We start from the raw sequence: 21,521 nt of genomic DNA, 5'->3' as shown, positions 1-21,521 counted from the left end.
AGTGTATTATTTTGTTGTTGTTTCATTTTAAACTACGTATGTGTGCCTCAAATATTACTGCGGAACATTATTGAAAGGAATTAGGAAAGTTATGGATATGTTTTTTACCGACTTCAAAAAAAGGAGGAGGTTATCAATTCTCAATTGTATTATAATTTTACTTCAATTTTTAATCACAGTTTGATTCTTTTATAATATTTTTCTAGAAACGTCTTTTTAAAGTTTGAAAATACAAACTCTTATAATAATTTCTAAGTTCTATCCTCACATTTTCTCTTCGTGTGCGGTAAAGCAATAATTTAACTTGCTAACATTGTTTATTTTGTTATTATGGCTTTCCTCTTACTAATGTTTATTTAATACTCGACTAGGGACCTTTATCCGTTTCATCCATAGAACTAAGTGTTCATAAAGAATGAAAACAGTTTATGCTGACAGAGGAACTTAAAAAAAACCTCGTTTAATTAAAACAAAAAAGTGGCTAAATAGGATTCAATTGGTTGTGTTCTCAAAATCTTGTAATTGCATTTATATTCTACACTAGCTTTCCACCCGCGGCTTCGCCCGCGCAGTCAAAGAAAAACCCGCATAGTTCCCGTTCCCTCTCAGGTATCAAAATATCTCCATACCAAATTTCATGAAAATTGGTTCAGTAGTTTAGGCGTGATTGAGTAACAGACAGACAGACAGAGTTACTTTCGCATTTATAATATTAAGTATGGATGGTCTATAGTAATATTTATCACCGAAACATTTTTTGAAGAATCGAATTATAATTTCTTTGTTTTCGCTCCCAAGAAATTTAATTGCATTGGTTCGTAGCGAGCATCAATTTATATTTCTATGTTTATAAAATAGTTTACTATGATCTCTTAATTTAGCTGAAAGTGAATGAAATCTTGGAACAATATTGTTCTCTAATCACAATCGCAGCATTAACCTTGTGAACCATTTTAATTGCCTTTCTCTGTTTTACTTTCACAGTAATGACGGAAACTCGAATATAATAAGCCTGCAGTATGGGAAACATTAGAAACAATTTGTGTGTATTAATAATTAATCACCGATCTTTACAATTCAAAATACAGAGAGAAGAAATTTTGTTTCAAATGTCGACTCCTGAATATCTTTGTCTTTGAATTGTCTTTGCATCTTTTATTTATTACTATTCGATTGTATGATTATACTATTTTATTTTATCAGATATTTATTATTTAAATGTATAAAAAACAACTTTTGGGTTACGAAAATACTATATTGTGTCGTTCGGCAGCCGGCTATAATAACTTCTTCGAGATCTGATCTCAATATTAATGTAGAACATGTAGAAACGTTAAGACAATTTGTAAATTTGGCAAAGCGGATATAGTTTTATATCCACTGAGTATAAACATTACATCAACTAGTAATACTTATAACTGTCAAATACAATATCTTCCCCAAGCTCCCGTACAGGAAGCCCAATGTGTACTCAATGATATTTCACCAATAATCAATATTTACTTCCTTATCTTACTAACCGTTTGGCAATTATCCAAACATGGATTTGCGGGAGTTTTTATGCTATAAAATACTTCCCACGTCCTTTTGCAATTTTGGAATTATATTAGCGCTTTAACAGACCTATATTTTGGGTACAGTTTTGATAAAAAATTGCAGGTTCTATAGATATTTTAGTATATAATTTCTATTTAATAAAGTCTATTTGTACTCGTAATGACTGAGTTTATTAAATTCTAATCTAGCCTAAATGTGTTCCATTCGTCATTGCAACTTTAAAATACCATACTTGGAAACGTTTCAATTTTCATTACTTACCAGCCTCAGTAACATATCCATGATTTTTTGAATGTTTTTTATGCAAAAACTTGACCTTCCCTAAAGTTTTGGACCTTTAAGGGACGATTTCCACGCGAATCTGGTCAGAAATGTTCCCTCAAGATGGAAAGAATTAGGTATGGTAGCAATCTTGGTCACATCCCACAGTCCCCGCTTTCATCAGCCCCGTAATGCTCCCAAGATTATCCGACCTTCCAAACCTTCAATTGGGAGTATTTCCACACTAATTTGAAAATGTTTCCCTGTAGCATGGAAAATCTTTGGCATGGTAGCAATCTCGGTCACATCCCACGGTCCCCGCTTTCATCAGCCCCGTAATGTTCCCATCTTTGTTATCGCCCTATCTCACTGGGTTATCGCTAATTAATATTTAGTTTCATTGTCAGATTCTCATTGAGTTTGGGAATCTGTCAATTATTGTTCATTATGTTTGGGTTATAGTTGGTTATCGTTAAACTTGGTAAAGGTCGGTAACTAAACTCACACACGTATATTTATTCATAGAAGTATGGTACTTTCGGTTTTTATATTTATATCTTTGAAATATGAATCTGTCTGTATGTTTATACATAAAATATCGAAAGGATAAGAATGAGTCTTGTATATAATAAGAGTAAAGTAAAGAATATTTGATGGAAATTTTTATATATGGAAAAGTTACTAAAATCGAGATTTTTCTTTTCATTTATCGTATCAGTTATGAATCCAATACTTTTGGAAGCTCAGTATACTACTATATTATATAAAATACTTTCGAAGCTATAAAAATATTTATGAATCAAATCACGCCGTAGCGCCAAATAAGGTCAACCAACATATGAGACATGTGTTGGTAATAAACTATAAAGCATAGCCAAAAGCGCTCGTTGAAAAGTGATGAACCAAGTTTGAATTATAAGAATTACAGCTCGGCTTAGCTTCATACTTAATAATACATTTTCAAAAGTACTTCTATAAAAACATTTGCCCAAGTTGGCTAAAGGCAGTTATTTCAGAATTTTGTTTGTCTATTTGTACAGGAATCGAAACGTTCAATATGTTTAAGTACATATCGAGCTTGTAATGATCTATATAGTATATATATTATGTATATATAAAAATGAAACCCGTTTTCCTTGGTCACAGCATCACGCGTGAACGGGTGGTCCGATTTGAATTCTTTTTTTATTATATTCCTTCAAGTACTAGGATGGTTCTTAGAGAAAACGTAAATATGTACCACGGGCGAAGCCAGGGGGACCGCTAGTATAAGCATAAATAAGTACTTCATGGAGAATAGAGCAAAGGGCACGTTTAGCTGACTATACCATCTTCCCTATGGTGTCAATATCCGTTATCAACTTTGAGAGTGCACCTGCTTTTTAGCTCACTATGCATATCAAATATTATCCTTCTAATATAAAAACGGGAAAGCACAAAATAATATCTAAGGTTGTTAACATAGATCTTTGTTACTTTCATGCGATTAAAGATCGGAATTGAAAGGTAAGAAGATATATTATTGTCTGGATTAGCTAGGCTATCCTTTATACGGACTCACAAGTGAAGCCATGGACTTCAGTTAGTATAACAAACAAGAACATATACATCTAGTATTATATTATCTATACTAATATTATAAAGCTGAAGAGTTTGTTTGTAGTCCATTGAATAAAAAGTTCTAGAGTGCGTGAGTTAGTAACGTAAGATGTTTCTTCGGAAACATGTCAAGAGTCCCTAGGTAATAAACATACTAAAACCCCGGGACACTAGGAGGAGCCCCGGAGTGGGGGGAGGGGGGGAATGGGTCCATTTTTTCATTTTTCGCTTAAATCTCAAAAACGGTACATGTTAGAGAAAAACTTTCAAGGAAAAGTTGAAAGGCCATAAAATTATCTACAAGTTGTACTTAAATCATTTTTTCCTATATCCTACCGTTTCTGAGTTATACGCAGTAAAAAATGATTTTGGCTCAAACAATTTCCCCATACTACACATCAATCGATCAAAAAATATTTCTTTCTTCCAAAAAACTCAAATGTGCAACTTGTGACCGGTACTGATAGATTGCTCTTAATTAGGTCTATAATTGGTAAAATAAACACATTCCTCCATGGAAGCCTTTAGGAGGAATCGATTGTCAAAATATTATATTAGGGCAGTTTGAGTTACTGAACTTGATCTTTTTATTTTTTTCTTCCAAAAAACTCAAAAGTGCAACTTGTGACCGGTACAAATAGATTGCTCATAATTAGGGCTATCATTGATAAAAATACCAGATTCCACCACGGAGGCGTTTACGGGGAATTGAATTTTATCAGGGTAGTTACGATACTTGAACTTTTTATTTTTTTTCTTCCAAAAAACTCAAAAGTGCAACTTGTGACCGGTACTGATAGATTGGAGGGACTCATTCAATGGACTATTGTTTGTTTGTTTGTTTGTTTGAACGCACTAATCTCGGGAACTACTGATCCGATTTGAAAAATTCTTTCGGTGTTAGATAGCCCATTTATCGAGGAAGGTTATAGGCTATATTTCATCACGCTACGGGCAACAGGAGTGGAGCCACGGGGGTGAAACCGCGCGGAGCAGCTAGTCTGTAATATACAGTTACAGTCCTACAGTTAATAGTGCGCTCAAACATAGAAAAGTATCAGACAATTGGTATAGTGGAGTAAGTACTACGTACGTTGTAGTATGTGTTATTAGGTACTGGCTTTTTCTGCTTCGTGTTATCAGATGCTTATCTAAAAATAAGTACCTACAGGCCAGATTGAATTAATTTGCAGTCTAGATTGAGTGGAAAAAATAATGACTGCTTGTATTGAGACGAGGAATTTATATTTGAATTACTTACATGTTGTGTCGTCTGTTAGTAATTAATTTTATCAAACACTAGCTTACCGCCCGCGGCTTCGCTCGCTTTGTCTAAAACCTAATAAATTATATACTAAAACCTTCCTCTTGAATCACTCTATCTATTAAAAAAAACCGCATCTAAATCCGTTGCGTAGTTTTAAAGATTTAAGCATACATAGGGACATAGGGACAGAGAAAGCGACTTTGTTTTATACTATGTAGTGAAGAAACCTATTAATTATTAATTGTGTAATGTTTACAAAATGTGTTAAATGTTTTGGAACAAATTGTATTGGATTACTATACAAGTACTATACTTACTACTGGATCAATAACTTTTTTATCAATAACTATTATTAAAGTTTAAATAAAAGCTATAGGTATTTTATTCCGTGATCTAGAGAATAAATTATTTCTTATAACCGTTAATAATGTTCGTATTAACGAGAACTGCATTCTATGGATGCAGAATTTTTTAAGTGAACTTTCTCATTCATCGTCGAACAATCGAGATGCTTTCCCAAGGTCAACAGTCTGTAGCGAGTTCAATTAAGTGATGGATTATTGTAAAAAGTTTGATTTATATGCAATTTACATTATGCATTTTAAATTTTATAATATAATTTGATAATTAATATTGATTTATTACATGAAAACTTAGTAGGTACATAATTTAAATTGTGTTACGTCGTTTTCTTATTGTATTTTAATTGTTAATGAATTATATTAGAACACTATTTCTTTAATAAATGAGTATGATAATTGATAACCCTATATCATAATAGTTTTGAAATAATACAAAAATCAAATCAAATCCTAAGCTACAACACAGCTTAAACAAATTAATTTCTCCGAATTGAGCAGTAAATAAAATGAATATTAAAACCTAACATCTTTATCACGTGTTAAACAAATAAATCAATTTAATAATCTACATATTGATAACCTCTATTCCCTTTTAATCCATCAGTCCTCGGAATCACAGACACAATAGAAAATCTATTGTGTCGCGCCCCGATCGGGCCTTACGGTGGTCAATGGGTTAATAAGGTTCATTTCTTTTCAAGCATATATCCCACGAGTTAATGTGAAGAGGTTATTGTTCTAGAGATGGTCTAATGAGAGTACGTGCGCAGAGAGAGCGTAGGTTCGATTCCCATAACGAGTGATGGAGATAGTATGCGTTTTCTTAATTACACTGTATGTTGATAGGTAGCAAAGCTAGCTTTTGGCATTGGTTTTGATTCAGTAAAAGAAAATTAAAGTACTTGGCTTGTATTATCATACACTTTTCCATCTGTATATTGTATACAATTGAAAAGGATCAATATGCTTTGTATGTATCGCTTTATAAAAACTCATCAAAACTAGTTCAGCTGTTCTCTCGAACATAAATACAAGCTAGACTTACAAACTTTTCTCTGGATTTCTCTAATTCATTTAAATACCACCGAAATCAAACTCAATTTTTTAAACATGTAAAAAGATTTAAGAATAGGTATTTTTTAATTAAAACTACCAAGAATGGAATGATCTTTACAGCCAGTACTTACATTTCGCACTCATATTATATTCATAAACTATAATAACAATACCAATATTCAAAGGCACATTCAAAGGCCCATATAACCCATTACCATAACCCATTACGTCACAGCCACACATCCGCGACTCCAATTTACCCACGTCACGGATCCGAAGGTTCATTCAAACGGTGTTGTGCATAATAATTCATATTTTACATGTACGTTTATTTCTCCCATAGTAACTGTAGGAATATTATGTATTAGTACTACAGGAACTATCTACAAGTAACTAGGTACTAAATAGGTCTAAAACTACGTAATTTTTGCTGAAATATTCACAAAGAATGCTTTTTTTAATGAATAAATGTTGTGTTGTTTGTCTTAGTCAAATTTGTAAATAAAATGTTATTAAAACGACAGGAAATGTGCTTAAAATAAATAGGATTTATAAAAATGCAGCATATTAAATCAAAATAGTTAAACAAAATATCATAGTCACTACACTACATAGTATGTATAAAACAAAGTGGCTTTCTCTGTCTCTATGTCCCTTTGTATGCTTAAATCTTTAAAACTACGCAACATATTTTGATGCGGTTTTTTTAATAGATAGAGTGATTCAAGAGGAAAGTTTATGTATATAGTTTATTAGGTTTTAAGCAAAGCGGGCGAAGCCGCGGGCAGTAAGCTAGTTACTTATAATTTTATAAACCTACAACATAGCACGTGTTAAAATTAACTCCGTTACGCTATTGTATGCATGATGTAACACGGGTTATAAAATATTATAACAGTACATGACGTTCGCGTGCTTGGTGACAAGCTAGTATCCTACAACCTACTACAAATCATACTACAGTAATCCTATCCTACTAATATTATAAATGCGAATGTTTGTGAAGATGGATGTATGTACATATATGTGTGTATGTTTGTTACTCTTTTACGGAACCGATTACAACCGATTACAATGAAATTTAGCATACATATAGAGGGTAACTTGGATTAACACATAGGATAGGTTTATCCCCGAAATCCATCGGGAGCGGAAACAATGCGGGTTTTTCTTTGAAAACGCGGGCGAAAAGCGGGAAGGAAGCTGGCGGAAAGCTAGTCCGATATATATTGTAAATCTATTGTGTGTAATGTATTTATTTTCGTTTATTTAAGGCTGGTTACAAAGCTTTATGATTTGTACGCAAAATATCAAAAGCACATAGCTTATGTTATAAATTTTCACACATCTGTATCAAAAAGCGTTAAAATTATTATCATCAGATACATTATCAGCAAGAGATGAAACCGTCCCTTGTCACACTACATATAATTAATATTGTTATAAAATGTTGTAACACTAACTATTCCTTATTTATTTCCTACTAGGCAATCAATTCCATACGCACAAAAAACACAATTTTATCAGAAAAGCTGCACCATTTTCGATAAAATAGTAATAAAATAGACACGTTAATGTCCGTATGGTCCAGTTAGTACAAACATTTCGTAAGCTTAGATACGTTATCACTTATCAGTATTGTTTTTCTAAGAACTTGCAGCGCGGTGCATGCAGAGGTCGCGAACCTAGTAGAAAAATATCGAGTGACTTATTTAATCTTATTGTATTAGTTTTACTGTTTAGTAATATAATTACAATAATAAATAAAATTCATGTTATAATTAATTTATTCATGTATTTATTTTTGTGGTAACATACGGTTTCTTCATAATAACTTTGCATTGTGCGTTTAGCAGTGTTCTGCCAAGTTCCTGGTTTCTTAGTGTAATTAAAAATACACGCTATTTCTTATATGAATATCTTATGTTTCTAATTATATGATAATTATATTACCTGCACCTTCACTAAAAAAAGGTTTACAGTCTCTGCTTATTATTTTATTTACTTCTTACACAATTGATGACTCTTACTAGATAATGTTTTTGTTTGAATGCGTAATTAATTACAAGTTCTCTATAATACATTTAATTGCACAAAGCATTGACGATCGTTTTACAAATTAAAATCTGTTCTTTGTTGTGTGATTACTTATAGCTGTTAATCTCCTCCCTATTACCTTTTCCAAGAAGTAATGTTCAATTTCTCTATTATTTACTTTAGCCATTGCATTGCTTCCGATTTATTAAGTTTCCTGTCATAATTAAGAGTTCTTAGTTCTTACAGATAGCTGTATTTGTTACATTTATTTTCTAATTAATAAATAAATCCTACCCTTCTTCTTTTTCTTGAGTGGCAACTCCCGATCACAGTGAGGACAGAGGAATCTTTCCCAAATAGGAAGAGTTTTTCAAATATTTTCTATTGACAAGATCTTATAAACACGTAATTGTAAATTCTATTATTATAACATACGTAATTAGCACAATAATTATTGCATGTCATTCATGGCCGCAACAATACGCTTGATAAACTCCGACCCGCGGCTTCGTTTGACTTTAGAGTATGAATGTAATTGTCCTGCATCTAAGTGCTATTTGTTGTATGATCGATCGGAATTTATCAATTATTTATTTATTTATTGAACTTAAAAGACATTCCTCAATTCGATACATGCGTGTATGATTACTTCATGTGTTTTGGAAATATATGGTATACTGTTTACATATTTGTTGTAAAATATTCTAGCAATAACACACATATTAAGAACTAGCTGTGCTCCGCAGTTTCACCCGCATTGCTCCCCTCATGTTGGTCTTAGCGTGATGATGATAGCCTGCCTATAGCCTTCCTCAATAAATGGGCTATCTAACACCGAAAGAATTTTTCAAATCGGACCAGTAGTTCCTGAGATTAGCGCGTTAAAACAAACAGACTCTTCAGCTTTATAATATTAGTATAGATATAACGAAACCTTCGTCAAAAGATTAATTTTAGAAATAATATTAAAATGTCATACTTTTCCTCTCATTACAGTCCATAAACACAAAATAAAACATTGTCTCTGTCCACTTTCACGACCATAGACTAAACGCTGTTTAATCTGTGCTCTAAATAATGTCTCGAAGTAAAAGTTATCATTTCCTGCTTTGTTTTATCGGAGAAATGGTAACCGTTGTTCATATCCTGATATATGTATTTTAACAAATTATTGATTAATACCTTCCTGGATGCAAAACTTTCACTGGCACGCATCGGATTATTGTAACAATAATATTATAAAGAAACGACTACTTATAGTTTAGGTTACTATATTATCTCTTATATATAAAATTCTCGTGTCACAATGTTAGTCTGCATACTCCTCCCAAACGGGTGGACCGATTCTCATGAAATTTTCTGTGCATATCGGGTAAGTCTGAGAATCGGCCAGCATCTATTTTTCATATGTACCACGGGCGAAGCCGGGGCGGACCGCTAGTGTTTATATAATACAGGATTGAATGCATTGGTAATTGGATTAAAAACTACTGCATTATATCACAAAATAAGTTTAAATTATTTACTCCAAGTTACAAAAATAAATTCAAACCGTCTAATTGTACTGAAGAGACAAGAGTACCGTAAAATTGTAATGAAGTGAATAGTTGTGTTCCTATTTCCAAATTATCGATAACATATTCATCAAACTATCGATAACTCAGCTTCACTATCCCAGGGCACGGGCCTATTCCGTGGTCAATTTAGATCAATGAGCTGACAGGAAGTAAGCCCGGAAGCACATTGTTTGTTCACAACTAATTGTATCAACTTTACTCACATTTGTACACAATTTAGGCATTCTACAGATATGACAGCTTATCAAATATTACATAATAGTTATGTGTTGTACATAAGGTTGTACATTTGGAAGAATGTAGAATCCTATCCTTCCTACTAATATATAAATTCTTCCTACTAATTATAAATGTGAAAGTTTGTGAGGATGTGTGTGTTTGTAACTCTTTCACGCAAATACTACTGAACCGATTATAATGAAATTTAGCACACATATAAAGGGTAACTTGGATTAACACATAGGATAGGTTTTATCCTGGAAATCCCACGGGAACGGGAACTATGCGGGTTTTTCTTTGAAAACGCGGGCGAAGCCGCGGGCAGAAAGCTAGTCTTTTGATATGTTTGTGTTGATTGTACCATCTAACTACTGTGATTGTACTAATACTATACTGCGGAATGTCTTTTGATATGTTTGTGTTGATTGTACCATCTAACTACTGTGATTGTACTAATACTATACTGCGGAATAGGTACGGATTTTGTTCAAGTACCAAACGTGTTTTTAAGGAATGCACACGCTATTTTTATCGTGTACATGTTTATCGTATAAATGCAAATTGAATGCATTTATGCGAAGTCACGATGATCAATAAGATAAACTAATTGCAGACAGATTTTAACACGAAATAGCAGATTCTCTACTACTAATGTATGGTATTTCTTATATGTTGCTATGCTTATTTCATTAAACTTGTATTTTATTATTTGTTGCTGCGCCCCGCGGTTTCACCCGCGTTGCTCGGCTCCTGTTGGTCTTAGCGCAGCGTGATGATATATATTATATAGCCTTCCTCGATAAATGGGCTATCTAACACTGAAATAATTTTTCAAATCGGACCGTAGTTCCTGAGATTAGCGCGTTCAAACAAACAAACTCTTCAGCTTTACAATATTATTAGTATATTAGTATAGATTAATCATTGCCATAACAATATTAAAACGCCAATAATTATTATTAGTGACGGAACTATTTATTTAATATTATCATTTATTGATACGATCTCTGTTCATGTTTCCGTGGTGACATACAATTCTTAGTAGACGGGAATTACCTTATTGGTTTTTGTGACTCATTTGTATAGGAAAATGAATTTTTACACGTATTGAGTGTGAGGTGTTGTGTATCTTGGTTGCCTTGTAACTGCAGTTTAACTTATTATGATTATTTGTATGCCTTCTTAAGTAGTCGGTAGAAGTAAATGTTAATTTTCACAGAAATATATAAACTAACTATAAGAATAGTTTTTAACTGACTTCAAAAAAAGGAGTTCTCAATTCGGCTGGTATATTTTTTCGTAACAAATATCTATTGAAAGCTTAGATTACAAAATAAAATAAATAAAAGATTGAAAGTTAAAGTTTTATGCAGTCACATCGACATTCAAATGAATTCATTTATAAAAAAAGTTAGTGACTTAATCTATTTAGGTATAACTTATTTTATGTTTTCCAATGTATATTATGTATATGCAATGTACTAAATCAAAGTAAATGGACATAAAAGCTAAAATTGATTAGGTTTTTTTTCAAAATGTTGTGCGTCATTCACCGGCCTCGATTTAATAGGAACTAAATGTTCAAAGTTCAAACGATTGATATTGCACAAGCAATCGGGTTTGTTTGTAATATTCTGAATCGATTCCCTGTATCTTTAAGTCTTAATAATACCCTTGAAAATATTTTGAAATCACAGCTATCAGAAAAAAAGATATATATACAGTTGTAGCTAATGGAATAAAAGGGACTACCATAAAATATTTAAGTCTTGCCCAATTTAAAATTAGGACACAAAATATAGCTTTCACTCAATCAAATGCCAGGAGATTAGCATAGAAGAAACAACTATTTAATAAGATAAGATTATGACATGAATGACGTATTGAGTGCACTAATGACGTCACTGTCAAAATGACATTTCACGCGGAGACATGCCGCCATGTTCGACTGTTGTGTTATCTATGGTAATTGTGAAAGTGAATACTGATTGCTTTGATTCATGCTTGTCTGTTTTAGTTTTCACCAGTAGATCCTGGATGCTTCCCAATCTCGATTTAAAGAATAATAATATTATAGGGGACTGTTAGTTGAATATTTTTTAATGAAAGGTACTTATTTTTGTGCTATCTATTCGTATTTGCTTGGTTAAAGTAAAGAAATAACGCAAAACAAAATCACTTTACGCTTTTTAATACATTCATGGAGGACCATTCTAATGTGATACTAAATAACTACAAGCTGCAATGGAACTGGGAGTTCAACTTATAGCGGTTTTTCTTTCTTTTTTGTATCATGGGTCAATAAATTAAAGCATCTGCGTACTGCGCCAACTTGGAATTTAAATCATGTCGCATACGACCTTGCCTTGCTTTCAAATCCGCATGTCGTTTTATTTAACTGACGATAAGGTTTTACTTTACGAATAAATTCTCCTGTTAGTACCACAAGTACCTAATATAACTACTTCTATAGAAACAGTTTTTGACCGCCTCCTTGGTACAGTGGTTGACGCGTGAGCGTAGAACCGAGGGTTCCTGGGTTCGATTCCCGGTGGAGACGAAGAAAAAAATGTCTCGGTCTGGCAGGACACAGAAGGCTGATCACCTACTTGTCCCTAAAGAAAATCGATCAGTGTAACAGATGTTTGGATAATGCATCTGCCCCTTACCCCACTTGGGGATACGGGACTTCACTTTACACTATAGGAACAATACTATCTGTATTGTGAGTGAGACTTATAATTGAGAATGAATGAGGTAGTTGCATACATGCATGACAGTGACATGCTTCGTTTTAGATATGCTTTTTGGTTTCACCAGTCTATGTATAATGCAGGCATCCTTTCTGTTTAGAAGCGCATTTAGCACTGTTTAACGCTTATTATGCTCTATTTGACATCATCCACAGTTCATTTCTTAGTGTATAGCACAAGAAGATTTTAAATTCTCGCTCACTTAAAAATAAGAATGAAACATGCAATAGATTTTTTTAGAATATAAGTTTTTCTTGTTGCCGAATTGATTGCGTGAATTAGGAATATTAATTTATTTAATTTATGTACAAATACTATCATTTAGCACAATTAGCGCCATTAGTTGTGGCCTTCAACATTTCTTCGTTATTTTGATATTAAGCTAATAATTGCGGAACACCTTGTAAGTCTACACAACCTTTACATCATTATTCTGAGAACATGTCGCAAACCTTCGGGTTTCGATTTATTTCCTCGAACCGGTCTTGTTATGTATGAAGTGCATAATCGATTTTTATATTGCAATAGCGATAAAGGGAAAATATCTTTATAAAAATACCTTTGTGAAAGCGCAAGGTATAATAATTATTGCGGTCAAAGAATATATTTCATTTTTCTTTCATTAATTCCTGACTAACCTAGATAATATTTGGCTATAAATTATAATTCATCTACATAGTAAATTGATTTAAAAAATATTTCTTGCATGATTGCAGCATCGTCATATTCTAAAATCTAACCTAACATAATAGGGAATTTTTTTTTTCTGGTACTTGCGGTGAACAACTGAATAATCTAGTTGTCTTATTTTACAACCGCACATGTCAGGTTATTACAAAATAAATAGAAACTGGTTTATTTCAGAAGTAATCTATCAATAACCACATTATCATCACCAAAACGTCTTTGCAGTTCGCACTTAAATCCTTCTCCCATGACGTGATACCTTCCTGAAAAATATTATATTTGATAAAGTATTTTTTTATTTTAATAACATTCAAAATATTAGAAAAATAAACCTCTAATTAAATAATACTGGTGTCATCTATACTAATATAATAATGTTATAAAGCTGAAGAGTTTGTTTGTTTGAACGCGATAATCTCGGGAACTGCTGGTCCGATTTAATAAATTCTTTCGGTGTTCGATAAATATATCGAGGAAGGCTATAGGCTATATATCATCTCGCTGAGACCAACAGGAGCGGAGCCACGCGGGTGAAACCGCGGAGCGCAGCTAGTATTTGATATTATGCACTTGTAAATCACATGTGAAAGGTGTCCACATAATTTTACCACATTTTAGTATAGGTAAAAAAATAAGTTTAATTAGTTTTAAATCGTCATTTGTACTGAATCTAATTTACTTACTATCTTTTATGTGTTTGTCCTCGCAGTTCTGATACTCTAGTTCGCAGTAGCTATGAAAGTAGTGATACTTCCATCTGTATGTGTCGTAACCACATAGGGGATTGTGATATAACCTGTATGTAATAAAAACATAAATTATACGTATACTTATATTACCTACGTAATATTATAAAAGACTAGTTTTCCGCCCGCGGCTTCGCCCGCGTTTTCAAGCTAAAACCCGTATAGTTTCTGTTCCCGTGGGATTTCCGGGATAAAACCGATCCTATGTGATAATCCAAGTTACCCTCTATATGTGTGCTAAATTTCATTGTAATCGGTTCAGTAGTATTTGCATGAAAGCGTAACAAACACACACACATCTAATCACAAACTTTCGCATAAATTATAATATTAGTACTTAGGATGATGAAAAACGAAAAAAAAATGCGAGGAAAAATAAATAGTAAAAAAAAGACGTGTGGCACTCGGGGACTGCCGCGGTAAAGCTATTGCATGCCTTCAAGCCCGAGTCGTCGGAGTGGGGAGCGTGAGGTTTTTTCGTTACGGAATTTCTCGATTCGGTCCCCGCGCTCAAGGCCCACGATAGAAGCTATGCAATAGCTTAAAAAAATCGCGATAATAACTTAAAAATGTACGTAACAATTGTCTAGAACATCTGATATAATCTGCGACGCAGTCAGTATACTTCTTCTTCAGGAGTGGAGGCAGCTCATCATAGTTTACACCCTCGAATGTAAAAACTGGTTCATCGACGTCTTCCAGCTTGAAGTCTGTGAGGTGCGGGAAGGGGAGGGGCTTTCTGTTTTTCTGTGCGTTTGTTGATAGAATTACTATATGGAATATTCATCAAGCAATGAGTAATAAAATACTATTAGGTATATATATAACTAGCTTTCCGCTCGCGGCTTCGCCCGCTTTGTCCAAAAGTTAAAACTTAACAAATTATATACTAAAACCATCCTCTTGAATCACTCTATCTATAAAAAAACCCGCATTAAAATCCGTTGCGTAGTTTTAAAGATTTAAGCATACATCGGGACATAGGGACAGAGAAAGCGACTTTGTTTTATAATATGTAGTGATTGAAGAATAATATTGCCATGGAAATCACTCATACCGTCATACATACGGCGAATCTAACAAAATAAGAAAGCATTTTCTTCTTGATTGTTTGTTTATTACAAATGCAAAATTGCGAAATCATTTTATGAAAAAATATATATTTTTGAACGAAATGATTTTTGGAATTCTAAATCACAAGAGCGATGACCAAACCCGGTATTTACCTACAGTTTTTCTAAGACTACTTGAATAAATAAACATTTGACTATTTGAGTAAGAAGTTTTTGGAACTGTTATTCTTCATTTCTATACTAAATTCTTGTGCAATAACAGGTATAAGCAAATAAGAGTTTTGTCCACACAATATGTAAATCTATACACAGAAATTTGTATGTAAATACCACTAATACTATATTTTAAAGCAAACTTACACAGAACGTAAAGAAACAATTGCTTCATCACGTCTAAACATAACCGATACTAAATTTCAATTAAGATTTGAGTTGATTGTCATAATTTCAATCAGTTTTTATCTTCACGGACTATCTTTCATTTACTTTTAATGTTCTTTGATATCACTGAGAACTAAAAACTAGTCATCCGATAGTTTATTTTGTTGTAATTCGTGATAATTTTGATTCTTATTATATCTACCAATCGGTTAAACAATAAATTAATTAATTAATCACGTAATTAAAAACAATTGACTTAAATTGGGACAGAAATTTCATCTTAAAAATTTGTCATCGTCACGAAGTGGTTACGTTTTGAGAGATTTAAGAAATAAGAGAATTCGTTCATCACGCCCACACTCTTCCTAGAAGCTATCTGAGATTAATCTTTTACCGCTATTTATAGTGTATAAAAATGTTAGTATAACTTCCAGTGTTTCGAGTTTAGAAATTAATTTTTATTGTAAGCCCAATTTATGGTACTTTGGTAGAGTTCATATTTTAAATTATTTGTTATAGTACTATCTAAAGATTTGCACTTAGATACTATAAATTTACCTATAAAATAACCTATAAATTTTGTACGTAGTTACTATTATTAAAAACACAAAAAAGAAAATGATTATTTTATGACAACACAGCTCAACTTTCACATTCAATATACATATACGGGCAAAGGACAACGATCCATACAGCCACAGTTGAATCGCATTAGACAGATGATATACTCAAAACAAATGTTGCACTCTGTTCTCGCTCCAATAATCCAGATAAAAGAGCCGAAGCGTTTACGTGCGATTTGCAAAGAATGCTACAGACGAAACATGTGTTGTCCATTTGCTTTCAAACAGGTCAAGAAGAACCGCTTGCTTACAGATAATTAAAGTCTATCTTGAAATCCAAAAATGGACGGTTTTAATTTACAGGGACAGCTTGTTAATATTTAATGACGGTTCAGATTTGACAGTTGTTTTTTTTATTACAACACTAGATGTGCTCCGCAGTTTTACCCGCATTGCTCCGCTCCTGTTGGTCTTAGCGAGATGATATTATGTATAAATGGGCTATCTAAAACCGAAAGAATTTTTCAAATCGGATCAGTAGTTCCTGAGATTAGCGTATAGATTTACCATGCATTTTGTTTTATCTGTATTTCACGCACGTGCACCATCTTTTATCTGTCTTTTGACTACAAAGTATTCAACAGTTATGATATCTAAAACGTCTCAAAAATAGCGATTCACACTACCTAGTTTCTAATAAAAAGACACTGTCCGTTGAACAAAGGTTTTTTGTACTTCAAGCCGACTATAATTCTGCGAAAAATGATAAATTTCAAAAACTGTTAGTACTCTTTAAACGATGTTTTATCATTTTGTATTTGAATATTTTGGGTAACAAAATATCTATATCGTAGTTACAATTTAACTAATTTAACAAGAAAAGAGATAACATGATGAACGATATTTTGTACTTTGAACTTTTAAAATATTTGGAAAGGTTTGATTCAATATTCTCTAAAGCATAAACTGTTGCGAATAAGATCTGATAAAGTTGATTACTCACAATTGTTTCGGATTTGTAAAGATTATCAAATGCAATTGAAGTGTAGGTAGTAGGTTAGAGAACTAACGTAACAAAGTTTAACAATGATCAGTATTTTATAGTTTTGTTACTCTTTTGCGTCTCTGGAAATTTGTGGATTTAATTTAATGAAAATTAAATGGTAGTCTAAATTATTTTTTATTCAAGAGTAAAATTATAAAAATGAAATGTGCCGAGCACACGTGTCAGCACTGCTGACTCAGTAGTCAGCAGTGCACTTCTTTGGTGATATTTAAGGATACCAAAATCGTCGCCTTACTCCGTGACGTGATTGTATTGCCATGACGCGACCTTGAAATTTTACTCTCAACGCGCCTAAGAAGTTTCACTTCAATAAATATTTAACGATGGTTAAATAATAACGTCTCAATCACAGTAATTGATGTGTGAAGTGAACTGTGGATTGGGAAACTTGTAATTTCCGATGTAACCAATTATCGTCCCTCCAGTAATTGATGGGTCAATAATATTTTATCAAACAACAGTTTAATGAACTTTTATTACATAATAAGGTACGTTCTAGTACTTATACCATGGAAAGCATTATTTTAATATTGCTTGCTACCTAAGATTAATAATTACGTTCTTAAAAAATAAAGATTTTTAACGTGTATCATGTGGCAAAACGCTGTTATTTTAATAATAAAGGCATGTTCATTTATTTCAAACTCAAACTCAAACATTCATTTATTCAATTAGACTACTATTTAGTAGCACTTTCGAATCGTCATTACATAGTATTTTTAACATTTACCACCGATTCGGAAAGCAGTATCTATGGAGAAGAATCGGCAAGAAACTCCATAGTTGCTCTTTTAAATAATGTCAATAAATTTACATAGTATGTAACTTATATCTACCTAACTACATAATATGCCAAAGAACTGTCCTGTGGTTTTTACGCGACAACCCTCCATGGGTCTTTATCGTCCATATATTCCTGAATACTGTAGTACGCTCTCTGAACTAGTACATTTTTTATGTAAGTTTTAAATTTAGAACTACTAAACTCTTTAATATTGTGAGGAATTCTATTGTATAAGCGTATACCTTGACCCATAAATGAATTTTTAACTTTAGCTAATCGGAAAAATGGCATTTCAATTCTATTCTTGTTCCTTGTGCCATAATCGTGTCTATCTCCTACTCTTGTGTGTAAGTCAGAGCTTTTGTGTACATGCAAAATATTATTAAATATATACTGTGATGGTACAGTAAGGATACCAGTATTCTTAAAATGATCTCTTAGTGAGTCCCGAGCACGTAAATTATATATAGAGCGAATGGCTCTTTTCTGTAAGATAAATATAGTTTCTATATCTGCAGCCCTGCCCCACAGTAGAATTCCATAGGACATAATGCTATGAAAGTAGCTGAAATAAACCAATCTAGCCGTATCTTCATCGGTGAGATGCCTTATTTTTCGGACTGCATATGCAGCAGAACTGAGCTTACCTGCAGCGGTGTTGACATGGGCTCCCCACTGTAGTTTCTCGTCCAATGTTAACCCTAGAAATACAGTAGACTCAGTAGGATGCAATACCTCCCCGTTCAAGGTAATATCTCTGTTCAACTTTTTTACATTAGGAAGTAAAAATTCAACACAATTGGTTTTTTTGGCATTTAATAATAAATTATTGGCAGTAAACCATTCAGATATGTGTAAAAGAGCACTGTTCACTTCGTCAACATTTGGGTCATGCCTATCCACATTAAAAATTAATGAGGTATCATCTGCAAACAGAACTATTTCACACCTATCCTGCAAATAATAGGGAAGATCATTGATATATACCAAGAACAAGAAGGGACCTAAAATTGACCCCTGTGGAACACCAATGTTAATTGACGCACCGCTAGAACGTTCTCCATTAACAACTACAGTCTGTATCCTATCATGCAGGTATGACGCTATGAGGTTCTGTGCTTTTCCTTTAATTCCATAGTGATTAAGTTTACGTAACAAAGTACAATGTTCAACGCAGTCAAATGCCTTGGAGAGGTCACAAAATATCCCTAGAGCATTTTTTGAGTTTTCCCATGCCTTATATATATGTGTTAGAAGTGCAACTCCAGCATCTGTGGTTGAGCGCCCCTTTGTGAAACCAAACTGTTTGGTGTGCAGTAAATTATTAGATGCAAAATGACTACTCAATTGGTTTAATATTAACTTCTCGAATACCTTACTTAATGTTGGTAAAATAGAGATAGGTCTATAATTGTTACAGTCATCTTGATCGCCCTTCTTAAATAAAGGTATAACTTTACTAAGCTTTAGTAAATTAGGAAATGTACCATAGTCACAACACTTATTAAATATAGAAGCTAAATTTTTCGCAATATTTTCTATTATATTGTTAACTAAATTTACGGACATTCCCCAAAGATCACAAGTATTTTTAAGATTAAGCGTCTTAAAGACAGTAACAATATCATTAGCAGTTACGTGTCGTAATTCAAATAATGTACTGCACTCCGCAACATGGTCCCTCAAAAAGGTCTCTGCAAGTGCTGAAGACGAATTTAAACTATTAGTAATAGTAGCAGGGACACTACTGAAGAATTCTTCAAAAGCAAGCGCAACATCAGCACTTTTGTCAATAACCCTGTCATTATTTACAAGTTTTATGGTATTACTTGATTTGCTTTTACCCATTTCACCATTAATAATTGACCAAACTGTTTTAACTTTATTATCAGAGTCGCGTATTTTTTCTTTGATATACAAACGCTTTGCAGTGAAACAAACTTTTTTAAAGATTTTCGAGTAATTTCTAACATAACTAAGAAAAGATGGGTCTTTATTATATTGCTTCATACCATATAATTCATAAAGAATGTTCCTGCACCTATGTATACTAGCTGTCGCCCATTTACTAAATGGTAAATCCTTGGTAATATCTAAAGATTTAACTTTAAATATTTTTTCAAATTCTTTATGTACTAAATTAAAAAGATTTTTAAACATTTCACACGGACTATTAGGATAGGATTGATCATTTAGTACGGGCAGGTTTTTATTAATATTATTCCTAAATTTATTAATGCCTTTTTTAGTTATAGGCCTAACATTAATCCTTTTAAATGTAGGTATGCAATCCCATTCAAAAACTACTTTCTGGCCACAGTGATCCGAAGTCAATGTATTGAGAATATTTTTCTCTAAACAGATGCAGTCACAGTATATATTATCAATACAAGTTGCAGAAGTAGGTGTAATTCGTGTGGGTTCGTTAAAAAGTTTATATAGATTGAATGACTGAAACAAATTAACAATTCGTGTAGCCGTTTGTGTTTGTAAAAGTAAATCAATATTAAAATCACCACATACTATAAATTTTTTTTTTACTCCTGCTTAGACGCTTTAATATTTCTTCCATGACTGTCTCAAACATATTATAGTCACTGGAAGGGGGTCTATAAACGCAAACAATAACATAACGCTCCAGCTCCACACAGGACAGTTCAATGGTCCGTTCTACAGAAAGACTAACAATGTCAGTTCGTTCTTTACATTTTACACTATCATGTACAAAAATAACAGAACCTCCGTGAATAGCCTGCGTCCTAAAGTATATACTTTTTAATTTGTAATTTTCAATATTTACTAACGACTGACATTGTTTAAGCCAATGTTCTGTTACACAAAATATTTTAATATTGTTATCATTCAGAAACAATTCTATTTCTAACAATTTGCTAGCCAAGCCTTGAATATTTTGATGCACAATGGAAAAAGACTGCTTAGCTGTTGTCTTATATACTAGTTTAAATCTAGCTTAGGGCTAGATTGTCTCTCTACACTTAATCTAGGTTGATGTATAAAATTACTACTACATAAAATTATAGTAGATTGATGGTCTGATACCGAACATGTACCAGACTGGTTAATATTATATGCTATTAACATAGCAAGTTCACGCTTATATCTATATGGCAGATACACTGTATTCTTTGTCAAAGTAAAAGATTTAATACATGAGTTAATGTCAAAGTAAATAAATGCATCACGATGATGATTTGTTAGGTTATACAATTTTAAATTCATATTATGAATTAATCTATTTTGTTCTTGTGTTAAACCAGGTAGGTATGGCAAGGTACACAACATAAATTTACATTTAGTCTTACTACTAATATCTAACATTTTTTTTTAATCCTACATCAATATCCTTATTATTTATATTTAAACTGTCCCCATATAATATAATTACAATATTATTCTTATTAAAGCTGAAATTATCCAGTGATTTGATTATATATTTAAATGAACTGTTAGGCGTACAAACATTAGTAACTTTAAGCCCTAAGTTGTTGAGCATAGCGCCAAATCCCTGACCA

General features: G+C 32.6%; 2 protein-coding genes across 2 annotated transcripts in view; one reads left to right on the top strand and one right to left on the bottom strand.

Annotated features, from left to right (window-relative positions):
- rau (RA domain-containing protein rau) overlaps nucleotides 1–21,521 on the top strand; it is a 73,554-nt gene that overhangs the window by 29,251 nt on the left and 22,782 nt on the right. The gene's annotated exons all lie outside the window — the stretch shown is intronic.
- On the bottom strand, nucleotides 13,494–15,582 carry LOC149910080 (uncharacterized). The gene is made up of 4 exons (XM_090109790.1): nucleotides 15,555–15,582; nucleotides 14,702–14,891; nucleotides 14,059–14,171; nucleotides 13,494–13,638 (listed from the first exon to the last, which is right to left on the bottom strand). The coding sequence occupies exons 1-4, from the start codon at nucleotides 15,580–15,582 to the stop codon at nucleotides 13,544–13,546; spliced, it is 426 nt and encodes a 141-aa protein (XP_089965916.1). The 3' UTR covers nucleotides 13,494–13,543.

Source organism: Colias eurytheme, chromosome 2 (assembly GCF_061535395.1).
Source record: "Colias eurytheme isolate Ceu_HAF_F1 chromosome 2, ilColEury1 Martin Lab GWU primary, whole genome shotgun sequence".
Taxonomy (NCBI): domain Eukaryota; kingdom Metazoa; phylum Arthropoda; class Insecta; order Lepidoptera; family Pieridae; genus Colias; species Colias eurytheme.
This window is presented reverse-complemented; position numbering and strand designations above follow the sequence as displayed.